The following is a 14,960-nucleotide window of genomic DNA, read 5'->3' on the forward strand; positions in this document are numbered from 1 at the left end:
ATTCCGTCCCTGAGACACAGGTCTCCGTGGTGTGTAAGATCATCAGAGATTGGGTCAAACGGGACATCACGCTCAAGCGAGATCCGATCAAGGAAACAGAGCTAAAAATGGCAACCGTGGCCCTATGGGGTGTGATGAAGACCTTCGAGCACGGCCGGTGCCCAGTCATACCCGATTGCAGGGCCTCCACTTGCCTGGCCTTCTACGACACGGAGACGGACCTTGTTACGACCACAGTGGACGGGGTCCTGTACAGACACATCTCAATGTGGGATAGTTGCTGGTCAGGGGGTTCCAATCTGTCCTCTTTGGCCAAGAGCGCTCATCAAACGGTGAAGAGCTGGGCTACTCTCTTTCACAAGATCATACAGGGGCTGACAATGGCCTCCAGCAGACACATGTATACCAGCACAAGCGTAGACCGGTCCTCCTTGACGCACCTGGCTGACGTGATGCTTTCATCGCGTGGGGAGCAGCAGCATGCTGGGCTCTCGGCTCTTGGCCGCGGGCAACTCATTTGGCAAACCCATACTTGACAACATGTATCGTTTCCTGGCCGTCGACCAGCAGCCCGATATGTTTGGCCTCAACACGGCCGAGTTACCAGATGTGTTTCTGAGATCCGGGGTCGGGACTACGGTTTCCGAGCACAAGTCCGCAAGCGTCTCGCACAGCCTCAGTAAAATGATGGCGTCAATGATCTCAGAAGGCAAAGAGGTTCTGCTGGTAAGGCAGTTTCTGGGTGAAGTGACCAGGCACCCTCGCCTGGCATTGGAACGGCTCAAGCGTGATTGTAAAGAACCGGGGCTGCTGCAGATGGCCGAGAGGGTCACAAGGCAGCTGGAACATACCGTCAGCCAGGGCAACGAGGCTAAATCCAACGAGCCCGTCACAGAGCTCGGATCGGACGTTAAACTCGTTTGCAACTACCCCTCTTCTGTCAGCGTGTCCCATCTGGAAGAGACCTTGAGCATGTGGACCACTTTCTGGAGGAGCGCTCTGTCCGGATTCAGTCAGTTCAACAGGAGACACAATACAATCCAGTACAACAACAGGGATACAGTGAGAGAGCTACAATCCGGGTCACCGGTGCATGTTCTCCACTGTATGCTGGTGACACTCCTGAACACGTCCGGTGTAACATTCGCAGACAGCCTATCTGGGAGAAAGCCAGACTCTTCCCTCACAGTCAATGACATTATGCTCACCCGGGACTCGCTGCACCCGACCGCGTATGGGTTACTTTTGGCAAACAAGCTGGGTCTCAGGCCTTCCGATGTTAAATGTGAAGATGAAAAGGACCAAGGGGATATTGCGGCCGAGTGCATGAGTGGGTTGCTCTCGGCTACATCAGCGAACAGCGCCGACTCCTTAGCTCCTCAGTCCCACGTAGCTGAGCAACCGGGTTCCTTTGAGGCTCCAGCGGCTGAGATCGCAAAGGAGACCTTTGGTTTACAACTGGCAAGATGTCCACAGAAGGGATCACTACAGAAGCTGAGTCGGGGTCACCGAGACGCTGCTCCACTGCAGCAGAGACACAACGACTCATAGACCCCTCAGGACTCTTCTGCCCTAGGTGATCAGGGGAGGCAGCTGCAACATCAGACGTGTCGTGCGTGACACCGCTATCCACCAAAGCTTGCTCCGCGTGCGCTTGAGGGACAGATGAAGGACATGGATGAGATTGAGCTCGGTCACCCTGGTTCAGGCTGACTTGGTTTTGATTGTTGTAGGGGAAACGGGAACCCATTGTTCTATTGTACATGGTGTTCATTCCTCTTTTCACCTGTTGATATTGTCTTGAGTTCATTCTGGTTTGCATGCCACGATTAAAGTTTGTGTGTCCTAACTGTGTTGTACTGTATCTTTGTTCGTCTTCTATCTCGCCTCGCACATCGGGTTCAGAGCCTGGGCTCACTTTACAACTACCGATCAGGCGTTTGCGTTTCTTATTTGACACCACGGTGCCGACCAGTGTGTCCTCTTCGACTTTACACGCTTTGCGCTTTAGTGGAACCCTGTCCTCCTTGCACTCGCCACATGTTTCCTGTTGCTCGCCAGTCGAGAGGTGATCATCGTAATCGTCGTCTTCGCTCTCATCCTGACGATGACCCGTTAGACCTTCATTGGCCATTCTTAGCAATTGCTCCGTTCCGTTTCTGTTGTGTTGAGAGAAGAGCAGCTGGGACTGAGGGTTAAGGACGCAGGGCTGGAGCGACTGGTCATCAATCGTAATTGTGGCCCACCGATGTTTCGGGTACAGCTGAACCTATCCCCTTTATCAACCAGAGAGGTTCCAAGCTGAGTTCTGTCAGGTCTGCTAGTGACACACGTATCCAGAAGGACTTTTTAGCTGACGGAATGAGCGTGTATAGCAATGTCTCTATCGGTATGGCCCTGTCTCGCAGCGCCTGGATGAACATGTTAATCTGCTGAACAGGGTTGATCCTTAGCCCTGCGCACATTTTGTGTTTCTCTGTGGGATTGTATTGCACAAAAGCATCATCTTTGCCTAGCAAAGCAACTCCAATCAGGTAGTCTAGGGTTACCAAATCTCCTCGTGGGAGGACTCGAGGGACCAGAGAGGACTGTCTCGAGGCGACGGGCCTTCGGTCGAAAAGAGACCCAGATTGAATAGCGAAGGGAAAGAGTCTGTGTCCCTGGGACCTATTGATGACGAGTACAGACGGCTTTACTGTGAACTGAGGAGTAAAGCGCTGTCAGATATAAAGGGTCTGGTGAGAGAGCACGTGGAAAACATGAGCACATCCTCATCCTCCTATGACTTTATGAACATATACGGAATGTGTTCCTTTGACCCACCCAATGTAACCAGGATCTCGCAGCACAAGGGCGAGACTCTTATTTGCAAGTTTACCAAGCTCGCGTGTCCTCAGGAGAACTCGAATTCCAACTCTCAAAGACTCATCACAGTCAGTGGGATACTCAGTCCGCTAATCAGCGCTCGGCTTGACCACGGGGAGCTGGATCTCACTCAATGTGGTGAGTCAGATTACCACAGAGCCACGGAGGAGTTCGCTAGACTCGACTGCAGGAGTAAAATGAGGGTACCGAGAGTACACAAGGTCGACTTGGGCAGTACAATCGGCAGCATGGAGAATCGATTCATTTTCACCGTGAGAGAAGACTTGCACACGCTCGGCTGTGCATACAGGCAGATGATGGTTTTAGTTGAAATGTTACACCTAAACCTGATACATTTCATATATTCATAAAGTTCGGGGTCGGGTCATGTTCCACTGACACCCTTGGTTGTTGTATATGTGTAATAAAGAACGTTACCATCACGCCATGTGTCTGTTTAGAGTTTTTATGTCACAACTACAAAATAGCAAAGCTTTAGAAATATAGGGTACACACAGCCAAGCAGTAAAACATATAGGGTAGACAAATAGATACAAACAGTCACTCTGTATATGTGAGGTACAACAAAAGCAATCATCAGTCAGAGTCGTCAAAGCCAAAGTCCACCTCCGTGTCATATATTGTGAGTTCGCTTCCCACCTTGGCCTTCTTCTTCTCGGGGCTACCTTCAAGTTCCTCTGTAGCCCGTTTCATACCGGCCCAGTGGCCAGGTGAAACATGGCTGTTCTCTTCTGATGATGTAGAACAGGACGCAGAAGAGGAGTAGGAACGTGGCTCCTGTCCTATCACTTCGATGTTGTTATTCTTAACAGCTGACACCAGTAGGCCAAACTCCTTTTCATTCAGCTCAGGCGTCATCATCTTGATACGGTTTACATCTATCCTGGGCAACACGCAGGACACCCCTCTCTTGATCCTCTCCACCATTTCGTCGATGGTACTTTTGTTCTCCCTGGCACAGTTGACGTTTCCACCTCCCTGGGAACTGTACAGGGTTGTATCGACGCACCTATTGCTGAACACCTTCACATGGTAGTAGACCCCTACACAGCTTGACAGAGCCGTAGCTGTTGTTGTTGCTGTTGTTCGAGAATACCCTCATGCTGGACATGGCCATCATGGGCGCGTGGATCATGTATTCCTCGTTTGCAAAGACAGTGGCAAATTTCATGGCGCCCATCTCGCCGATAAACACAACCCTGTTGTACGACATGTTCGTCTCCTGCATGATCCTTCGGACCTCTTTTTTTGTGTCCCCTATCTTATTCAGAGACCTGTGGATGTAATCGGGGAGACGGTTTTCTTCGGCTTGCAACCACCCCACTACTTGTAGTAGTTGACTCCGTTCATACCCGGGTTGCCTGAAGGCTGGTCCAGTCAGCTTTATCAAGGTGCCATAGGACGCTTCAAACGCGTTTGTGTTCTCATCCTCGTCCTTTCCGTGTCTGAACTTCCCAGCCATCGATAACGAGATAAGATGTTTGCACAGGTTAGACTCGGTCGTCTTCGGGGCATAGACGATACGGGCCAGCTCGGTGCAGAGGAACCCCATTACCATCATCACAGTCTGTCTTATGGTCATGGCCAGGGTGAGTGTGCACATTGGCAAGGCTCCGTGGGACAAGGTTAGCTGATACTTGCTGCTGTTGCTAAGATTCTCCTCGTGCACGAGGTTGTTGTACCTGGGGTCGTTCATGGCTTTAACACAGGCCACCTCTGTGAATTCGCCCGTGTTAAACCTGTGGTGGTATCGGCCGTAGAAAAAGGCATCCGTCGCCACCTTGGTAACCGCAACAGGCTTATATGGCATAGACAGCATACTGTTTAGACTGCTGTTGGGATTGATCTTAGACTCTGCTTTCAGTTTCAGGGCAATAGTCAGCATACTCTTCATCATGTTGTTGTTCGTCATCCCCAGAGTCACTGAAGTGAAGACCCCCAGCCTCGCTTGACTGCTGGGAGAGGGTCTCTTGTCTTCTTGGCCAGTGAAGACTTTACCGAAGTAGAGCACGTTGCCTTTCTCCTGCCCAGCAAACCCTACCCCAGTGGTGGACAGGCAGCTGTCTGTCATTTGACTCAGCTCTGCCATCAGGTTCGCGCTCTGGTGACGCACCACTTCTGTGAATTTGGTCATAGAACTGTTGATGGTGGACATTACAGTCTCAGTGAAGTCGCTGTTTGCGTGACAGGGAAGCATGTTGGCCATCGTGCCAAATACGGCGCACTGGATGTAAGCCATTATGTTATCCGACATCAGGTAGGAGCAGATCTTCAGGGCTTTGGTGTCTGTCTGTCCTCCCATCAGTTTCAGACCGATATTCTTCACCATCACCATCCTGTCGCCCATCTGAGGAGCCACGAACCAAAACTTTTTGCTCTTGCTTTCTACGATCTTGCACCCCTGCATACGCTGCAGTATACTGTGATCGGTCCAGCGAATAGTCATATCCATCCCGCTGGACACATCAGACCCCGTAGTGTCCAGTTCATAGCCCGTGAACAGCCTGTAATATTTCAATCTCGCCTCGGGGTTGCTATCTGTGAGCCCCTCGGTCTCACCTTTTCTGTGTTTCTTACCACCCACTTGCTGATCATAGTAGGGAATGAACATGGGCTTCATCAGAGTTGCTGCGCACAAGGGGTCGCAATAATTCACCTCCAGGAAAGTGGCAGACGCGACACTCATTATGGTAGCAAGGTCCTTGTCCTCCATGCAGCTGCTCACGAATATAGCAAGTAACTGAATCAGGCACAGGACTACCATGGTCTTGTGGAAGTTGACGAAAACACTTGGGTAGGCGTCAGCCCCACCCTTGTCTTCGGAGGCTATACTAAGAACGTTGTCACGCACACCCTCGTCAGTCAGGGTGTTCTTGTACAGGGAGAGGACCGTGTCCCGAGTGAACAATTTGCACAGGCTCAGAAACAGGGTCGATTCGAACTCCCCGTTTATCTTAGGAACGTTCTGTAACGCCAAGAAGTGCCCTAGGTGTTCTGCGTGCACTTTCAACACCTCGTCGGGGAACACGTTTGGACAATGGAGATGCAAGACCACGGGAGACTTGAGAAGCACCGGCGCAAATGGGTTTGCGGGGCAGGGGTAGACGATGCCGGAGTCGTGTGGTCCCGTCGCTATGCAAAATCCATCCTGTTGCAGGCTTACCTGGAGTGTCTTAACACAGTTTGCCATTCTAAACAGAGAGAGAGTGGGTCTACTCCACGACTACAAACGAAACTAGTCAAGATGTTGACGTCTAAGACAAGGAGTTCGGATCGCGGCGACGCTTTCAAATTCTGTCTGGAGCTGTGGGACGAACTGTCTCTGGCCCTGATTGAATCACAAGACTCGGGTACTGTGTTACCAAGCAAAGAGGAGTTGTCTCAGATGGCTGTGTTTTTCTGTGGCTATATATGGTGACCTAACATCATCGTTTGTGGTGCTTTTGCTGTAAAGCATATTTGAAATCGGACACTGTGGTGGGATTAACAACAACAATAGCTTTACAATGGTATGAGATACATGTATGTTTGAGGAATTTTAATTATGAGATTTTTGATGTTTTGAAAATGGCGCCCTGCACGTTCACTGGCTGTTGTCATATCGATCCCGTTAACGGGATTGCAGCCATATGAATCTGTTTAATCAACACCGAGGTGTTGATCAGGAGAACCCAGTTGAAGTTTATGTTGACTAATCATATGACCTTAAAGGATCGGTATAACTTTTACTATGGGGTGACATGTATGGGTTAACTACACTGGAGTGATATGTGCAGAAGCACTATGTTATGCAGCAATGTTTCCTATGAATAAAAACCAACACACATCTCTGACTGATCATTCACCTGGTTTTATTAATGTCAAGGCATAACATGGCCAACTACACTCTAGCTGTAATGGCATTGTATAAAATAGTTTACAGACTATGTTATGAAAAGAGTTCACTATTCATATCCGTAGCCTCGGCCTGGGTGCACGGGCTGCCTGGTATGAAACCTTTGACAGGGTGTGGACCATCTGACCCCCTTGTGTCCTTCAATCGTACTCCATCCTTGGCATTGTCTCCACTCACGTTAGGGGGAAGGTCTTGGCACAAAGGTTAAATCATAAGCCTCAATCATGAAGTCAATCAGCTCTCGTATGGTGGAGAAGTGTAGCTTGGGCCCACATCAAAACCCAGACCTATCGAACATGACCCTGTATAACTTTCCTTTCCCTGTTACAATTTCAAAGAGGTGTCCAGCTCCGCGTTCATCCATGTAACATATTGCTGCAGCAGGATTGTTGTGTTCACTTCGCATAGTGTTTAGGGTGTTTAACACAGCAGTGTGCTCAGATGACTTTCAGGTCCCAATATTTCGGGACAGACCAAGAGACAGTCCCCACCATCCACTCTTTAGTAACTGTATCATGGTATGCATCTCTTCCACTACATTTACGAAAGGGAACTCCCTCTGACCACCAGGTATGGCTCTCGGGCTAGCCATCGGGTACCCTCCTGGGAATCTTCCAATCATGTCTTCTATCACTTGCGTAGGGTGACTGTATTCACAGTCTAGGAACTTGGTGCATCTGTACCTGCCTCCGGAGACGTATATAGCAAATGAGATAATGCCACATTCCTCTGTCTTCCAAATACATGAACACACTCCTCCAGGTGCCTCTCCAAGGTATTATGCCGCTATGGCAAAAGCTGCAACCTTTACCTCCGGTCTATTCAGGGAATATATCATTCCTTCCTCCGAAACGGAGCCCCACCAGCACCAGTGCTCACCCAGCGACTTTACAAATGAACGCCATGTTCTCTCCAATATAGGCCAGTTGCCTATATTCGAATAGACTTGATACTTCTTCCCCAGTGCTGAGACAGGCCAACTGTTGTAAGATCCGAAGAACAGACCTTGCTATTTACCTGCTTCCCTGTAATACTCGGTTGGGTAAACACCCTGAGTTGTAGAAACAGCCACGCTTGGATGACTGCCCCAGGGCTGGAAAACAACCAGAGTTGGAAGACTGGGCGAAGGGTAGATACACCTGACGGGTGGAGACAGTAAGCCTGTGTGGATACAACAGCCACAGTGTGATAAGTGGTTAACGGGTTGCTAAACAACCTGTGTGGGATGTATTGTTAATAGCTGGATATAGAGACACGCTTGGATGCAACTGTAAAGGCTAGGAACCACTGAATGGACTGTTGTTGGATAACCCAGACACGCTTGGATGAAGCGGTACTGGGTGGAAAGCCCAGCCATTATCTCTGGGTGGAACATGTGTGGTGGCAATGTTACTGCTCTTTGTAATCTATGTGAATAAAAAAGAACAAGGCTCTGAAATGACTGGTGATTCACTTTATTGCTGTCATATCAAACCAAGGATACATAATGGTATAGTATAATGAGACATATACTGCCTGATATATTCATTTAGATGTGCAGGAGTTCAATGTTCATGTCCTCTATCTCTTTGCATATTGACCGGCCTGTATGAAGTGGTTGAGATGGGGTGGAGTTTCCATCTCCCATTTTCTCCTGATCGGTCCTGCTACGTCTTTCACCATCCTGCTCCTGCAGATCTCTTGCAGCGTAGGAAGGGGTCTTGGTACAAAGGTCACCTTTTTAACCTTGCTCATATAGTCCGTGCCATGGTATTGAAGTGTATAGCTGTGTCAATCACGCTGTTGACTACTACATCTTTTACAAGCACAAACCCGCATTTATCAAAGGTTACCTTATCGGGTATTTCTCTCGGTCTAGCCATCAAGTAACCTTCTGGGACTGCTTCAATCACATCCTCTATCATCGCAACAGGTTCACCTCTGTCCCAGTCTACGAAGTCCGTGCATTTGTAATAGCCTCAGGTGACGTACTGTATATAGCAAATGGGATGAGGCTATTATCAGGGCTCTTCACCATACCTGAACACACACCTCCGGGCATGTCACCAAAGTATTTTTTATTTTATTTTACCTTTATTTAACTAGGCAAGTCAGTTAAGAACAAATTCTTATTTTCAATGACGGCCTAGTGGGTTAACTGCCTGTTCAGAGGCAGAACGACAGATTTGTACCTTGTCAGCTCGGGGATATGAACTTGCAACCTTTCCTTTCGGTTACTAGTCCAACGCTCTAACCACTAGGCTACCCTGCCGCCCCGTAGCAAAGTAGGCCGCGATAGCAATAGCTCCTACAGTAACTTCGGGTCTATTTAGGGATGATATTAGCTGCTCTTCGGAGACAGAACCCCACCACTTCTCACCCAGCCATTCTAACAGTGGAAGCCACTATCTGTCCAATAGGGGCCAGTTGCCATATTCATTTCGGTAAGAGACACGGAGTGAATCGAATTGTCTTCCGTTTACATAGGCCATCGTCCAACCCCGTAGCTATTTCCATATATGTGTGGAATTGGTATCATAGTTCTTTTGATACAGCAATTGTAAGTACTAGGGAATTGGAAGCATACCCCAAACAGCACACGGTCAATAACCACAGGGAAAGTGCCTGATGTTTCTAACTGTTGTTGCTAGTATCTCCTCAGGATGATGCTGATGATGAACTCCTTTCACAGTCGCACCCCCTGTGCCTAACCGTAACCCACCATGGAATGTCCTTTGACCGTGACACCTACTGCAACTGTCACGTTTACCAGCCAATTATGGACCTCTATGTCCTCAACTCGAGCCATTGTGCATTTCAGAATTGTAATGATGTCATAAGACAGTGGTGTAGAAAGTGACAACAGCGAGCTGAGCCCGGCAAGATACACACATGATTATATCGCTATACACAACTTGTTCATAGACCTTGCTAACCATAGTCATTTAACTTGTGCTGATTCTGACCCTCATCTCCACTCCACAGGCATCTACCATCACCCTGAACCGTTCTGTAGGTACTCGGCTTGATTCAGACTGACTATGTTTGATATCCTTTCATTCACTGTTGTAAAGTATACCATGTGCATGTGATATATATCCCATTCATAATAAACATTCAGGAGAGCGATTACACACTATCTTCTGACGACGAGGGACCTAGGAACCCTGTCTTGGAACAAGAGCGTCCACTGGTGCACCCAGAGGTCCTCAACCATGCACAGCCTGAGCAGCCTCAACCTCACCCGGCATTACCTCCTCTGAACAATGCAGACGATGCCATGGTAATGTATACTGTGATTACACTTTGCTTGTGTCTATTTCCTGTTGGTAATATGATTATTTCTCTTTCTCTCAAGTATATGGCCGATGACGAGGAGAGAGATGACTAGGTGGCAATCTATGGAGGCCTAACTATACCAACCCCTTTTATTCCTTTCTGAGGTTGTGTTCTTTGAAAATGGATGCTGTCACGATGTCCTGCTGTGGGAATGGATGTATTGACATGTAATGTTTTGTAATGTACTATTTCAATAAATGTGACTGGTTATTCCATCTCTGAACAATATTGTCTTTATTCACATATGGATATGGACATTGAATACACCACAAGCACTTTGTAATGGCACATGTACCAAGTGATATGACAGTGATTCCATGTGCTCTCCACCTATATCTTTACTAATCTCCACAGTGTGTATCTGACACCTGGTTGATGTTCCAGGTCTTCAGCCCCAACCATCTGCTTCATGGGTCGGGTTGCAAATATTACCTTTTCAAGGCTGCTGATGTGGGACAGTACATTTATGATCTCTGAGAAGCACCTGTCCCAATCGTAAACGCCAAGTTATCAAACGCCACCTTGCTGCGTAGTAAGACCGATCTACCACGGCTGGTCCGGGCCCATCCATGTATCGGCCAGATGCACAGGTCAACAAGATCCGTAGACCTGCCTTGTATTGTGATCCACTGGCTATTAGAGACTGAGTAGATGTTGTCTTCCAGTTAAACACCACAGAAAACACAGAGACGTCAGGCCTTTACCGTAGTAGCAAACTAGAGTGATATAAACTTCATAGTCTCCCATCAAGTTTATACACATGGTACGGTTTCATCAATGTCACCCGGTAAGTAACGTTCCAGGTGTCATATTCCCTACAAATGTCCCCGTAGCAATAACCTTTGTCTACCCCAATGAGGTCAGGCATAGAGTGGTCACTCAAACCACCTTGGATAGACCGGGACACTCTAGATCTCCCTTGTAACCCGGGTCTGTCAAACTCAGGTCCTCCATTCACAAACCCGTGTACTCCATCAAACTCAGGTTCCCCATCCATAACCTTGTATTCTCCGTCAAGGTCAGGTCCCCCATCCATACCTGGGTATTCTCCATCAAACACAGGTCCGTCACTGATGCCACTGTGCTGTCCGTATAGATGCACACATAGATACAAACGCATTGCTGCAACAAAGATGAACAGATGACCCGTAACAGCCATGCTGAATATAGCTGATACCTCTTCCCCAGTCTTGAGACATGTAAACTGTTGTAACAACCCAACCTGTAGTTTAGGTACTTCCCTGTAGTAGTACGTTGGATACAATAGCAACTGTTTGATAATGGAGACGTGGTTGGCTACACGACTGATAAATGGATGTATTGTCACAGCTTTCGCATTCCACCCACGGGCCACTGTGTGCGTTCGCGCAGTCTGCCCCCCGTGTGCCCTTGGGCCCCGTGTGAGTTTGGGTATCGATTTAAAAAATGCCCCCCTCCTACACTACCTTCCCTGTGTTGTGGACATTGTGCCGTTGGGTATGATTGTTATCCCTCCCGTCGTCCTCGTATTGTGTCTAGACCCTGCGTCCTCCAGATCACCCTGTCCCTTATTGGCTAAAGGCCCAATGGGCGCAAGTGTGACAGTATGCGTGTGAACAGCCTTTTCAGATGCTTTTATTACACCTGCAGCACACCGTGTGTTTCTTGGAGTCCTTCTTCGGTGGGCAGAGCTGACACCTCTCCCTCTTGTTTCACAAAATTAAAACAAATTTAAAACTGAAAAGTGGTGGGTGCATATGTTTTCACCCCCTTTGCTTTGAAGCCCCTAAATAAGATCTGGTGCAACCAATTACCTTCAGAAGTCACAACGTGGCTGGGGGAGGAGGGCCAGAGACGGACTGCTGGGAGACAACATGGCTGGGGGAGGAGGACCAGAGAGGGACTGATTGGAGAAAACAAGACCAGGAGATGAGGACCAGAGAGGGACTGCTGGGAGAAAACATGGCTGGGGGTGGAGGACCAGAGAGGGACTGATGGGAGACAACATGGCTGGGGGTGGAGGACCAGAGAGGGACTGATGGGAGAAAACATGGCTGGGGGTGGAGGACCAGAGAGGGACTGCTGGGAGAAAACATGACCAGGAGATGAGGACCAGAGAGGGACTGCTGGGAGAAAACATGACCAGGAGATGAGGACCAGAGAGGGACTGATGGGAGAAAACATGACCAGGGGATGAGGACCAGAGAGGGACTGATGGGAGAAAACATGACTGGGGTTAGAGGACCAGAGAGGGACTGATGGGAGAAAACATGACCAGGAGATGAGGGCCAGAGAGGGACTGCTGGGAGAAAACATGACCAGGAGATGAGGACCAGAGAGGGACTGCTGGGAGAAAACATGACCAGGAGATGAGGACCAGAGAGGGACTGATGGGAGAAAACATGACCAGGAGATGAGGACCAGAGAGGGACTGCTGGGAGAAAACATGACCAGGAGATGAGGACCAGAGAGGGACTGATGGGAGAAAACATGACCAGGAGATGAGGACCAGAGAGGGACTGCTGGGAGAAAACATGACCAGGAGATGAGGACCAGAGAGGGACTGCTGGGAGAAAACATGACCAGGAGATGAGGACCAGAGAGTGTCTGCAGGACGACAGAATTGCTGGGGGTGGGTTCGAGAGACAGGGGTCCTACACTGGGTTGAGTCCTGAGGAAGACCAGAGAGTGTCTGCAGGATGACAGAATTGCTGGGGGTGGGTTAGAGAGACAGGGGTCCTACACTGGGTTGAGTCCTGAGGAAGACCAGAGAGTGTCTGCAGGACGACAGAATTGCTGGGGGTGGGTTCGAGAGGCAGGGGTCCTACACTGGGTTGAGTCCTGAGGAAGAGAGGTTTATATGTAGGATGTTAATTTGATCACTCTTTAGTTGCTGAGAATTTCCCTGAGCTGCAGGAAATGCAGATGAGCTCTATGATTTACATACATTCACTAAACACACTAATACAAGGTTATGTTAATGGATGATTTACATACATTCACTAAACACACTAATACAAGGTTATGTTAATGGATGATTTACATACATTCACTAAACACACTAATACAAGATTATGTTAATGGTTGATTTACATACATTCACTAAACACACTAATACAAGGTTATGTTAATGTGTGATTTACATACATGCTCAAGAGTTACTACAGAAAGACAAGATGAAGACGCCCCATTTCCCAGACTAAGGATTCCACCCAATATCCCAGAGTCAGACAGAAAGGCTTTAGTAGTGGATGTGAGAGGGTTGGAAGAGGTGGGTTTGGATGAGGTGAATGGAAGGAGTTATATAGAGGGTTGGAAGAGGTGGGTTTGGATGAGGTGAATGGGAAGGAGTTATATAGAGGGTTAGAAGAGGTGGGTTTGATGAGGTGAATGGGAAGGAGTTATATAGAGGGTTGGAAGAGGTGGGTTTGGATGAGGTGAATGGGAAGGAGTTATATAGAGGGTTGGAAGAGGTGGGTTTGGATGAGGTGAATGGAAGGAGTTATATAGAGGGTTGGAAGAGGTGGGTTTGGATGAGGTGAATGGGAAGGAGTTATATAGAGGGTTGGAAGAGGTGGGTTTGGATGAGGTGAATGGGAAGGAGTTATATAGAGGGTTGGAAGAGGTGGGTTTGGATGAGGTGAATGGGAAGGAGTTATATAGAGGGTTGGAAGAGGTGGGTTTGGATGAGGTGAATGGGAAGGAGTTATAACGCCAGGTTTTTATTTCAATGACACAGAGTCGCCATCACCCCAAACCCCAAACCCTGGATAGAGGGGCTCAGTGAATGTGGAGGTAAATGTGATAAGGTGGGTCAGTGTGTCAGAGGAGGCTCTATAGAAGGACAGAGTGCCGGCTGGCCAGTCCAGATACACTCCTACTCTGTGGGAGCTGGAGGGGTGGACGTCTATGGTAGTGGGATTATAATTGTGATAGGCAGAGTAACGGTTGTCATAGCAGTCCAGACTCCAGGACTTGTTATTACATCCAAGACCACAGTCCTTAACCCCTCCTTTTCTGCTGATTCCTTTATATGTCACTCCTATAACAGTCCTGCCCCCACTCCACTCTGCCTCCCAGTAACAACGCCCAGTCAGACCCTCTCTACACAGCACTTGTCTATAGCCCTCAAATCTCTCTGGGTGATCAGGATACGGCTGCTTCTCTCTCCTATGTATCACCTTTCTGTTCTCCTCAGACAGAGAGAGGCGTCTGTTTACTGTGTTTGGGTCCAGTGTGAGATCACAGACATCTGATGGATGAAACCAGACACAATATTAGAAATCATCATCATTCACATTAGAATGTTAACTCAGTTTTCACTAATTCATTTAATGTAGATGTTTCTAGGTATCAAAAGGAGAAGTTAAGGTAACTTGAGACTTGTTGAATGATCATATGTTATACTGTATGGTAATATAAAACACACTTATTCCCATTAATTACACACACACACACACACACACACACACACACACACACACACACACACACACACACACACACACACACACACACACACACACACACACACACACACACACACACACACACACACACACACACACACACACACACACACACACACAGTCAAAGCAACTCTTTGTATACGTTGGTGTCCCTGATTTCTGCTTCTGTAGAACTACAGCTGATATTTAATAAGACCAAGTAAGTAATGATGGTGGTCTTTGACTTTGACTTTGACTTGAATTAAGACTTATTCTTAGTCATATTCTTCACAGCAGTCAACACTCACATTTTCTAAGCCCAGATTTCATTGTGTTCTCTCCACCATGTTCCACACTGTAGCGGTAAGCAGAAGAACAGACAGTCATTGAGGGATACACCTGAACTCTCTCACACACACACACACACACACACA

General features: G+C 48.1%; 2 protein-coding genes and 1 long non-coding RNA gene across 3 annotated transcripts in view; 1 reads left to right on the forward strand and 2 right to left on the reverse strand.

Annotated features, from left to right (window-relative positions):
* The window catches only part of LOC139568283 (NLR family CARD domain-containing protein 3-like), a 164,683-nt gene that overhangs the window by 92,642 nt on the left and 57,081 nt on the right, over nucleotides 1–14,960 (reverse strand). The gene's annotated exons all lie outside the window — the stretch shown is intronic.
* On the forward strand, nucleotides 6,991–10,314 carry LOC139570128 (uncharacterized). The gene is made up of 2 exons (XR_011674016.1): nucleotides 6,991–10,043; nucleotides 10,119–10,314. It is a non-coding gene; the product is annotated as an uncharacterized lncRNA (long non-coding RNA).
* LOC139530041 (stonustoxin subunit beta-like) lies at nucleotides 13,792–14,856 on the reverse strand. Its single transcript, XM_071364829.1, has 2 exons — nucleotides 14,835–14,856; nucleotides 13,792–14,348 (listed from the first exon to the last, which is right to left on the reverse strand). The coding sequence occupies exons 1-2, from the start codon at nucleotides 14,854–14,856 to the stop codon at nucleotides 13,801–13,803; spliced, it is 570 nt and encodes a 189-aa protein (XP_071220930.1). The 3' UTR covers nucleotides 13,792–13,800.

Source organism: Salvelinus alpinus, chromosome 1, assembly GCF_045679555.1.
Source record: "Salvelinus alpinus chromosome 1, SLU_Salpinus.1, whole genome shotgun sequence".
Classification (NCBI taxonomy): domain Eukaryota; kingdom Metazoa; phylum Chordata; class Actinopteri; order Salmoniformes; family Salmonidae; genus Salvelinus; species Salvelinus alpinus.

Bases quoted from the DNA above. Each gene is read 5' to 3' on its own strand.
- LOC139530041 (XM_071364829.1), bottom strand. From the start codon at position 14,856: ATGAAATCTGGGCTTAGAAAAT. The intron at 14,349-14,834 runs GTGAGTGTTGAC...TCTAATATTGTG, and splicing joins GAAATCTGGGCTTAGAAAAT to TCTGGTTTCATCCATCAGAT.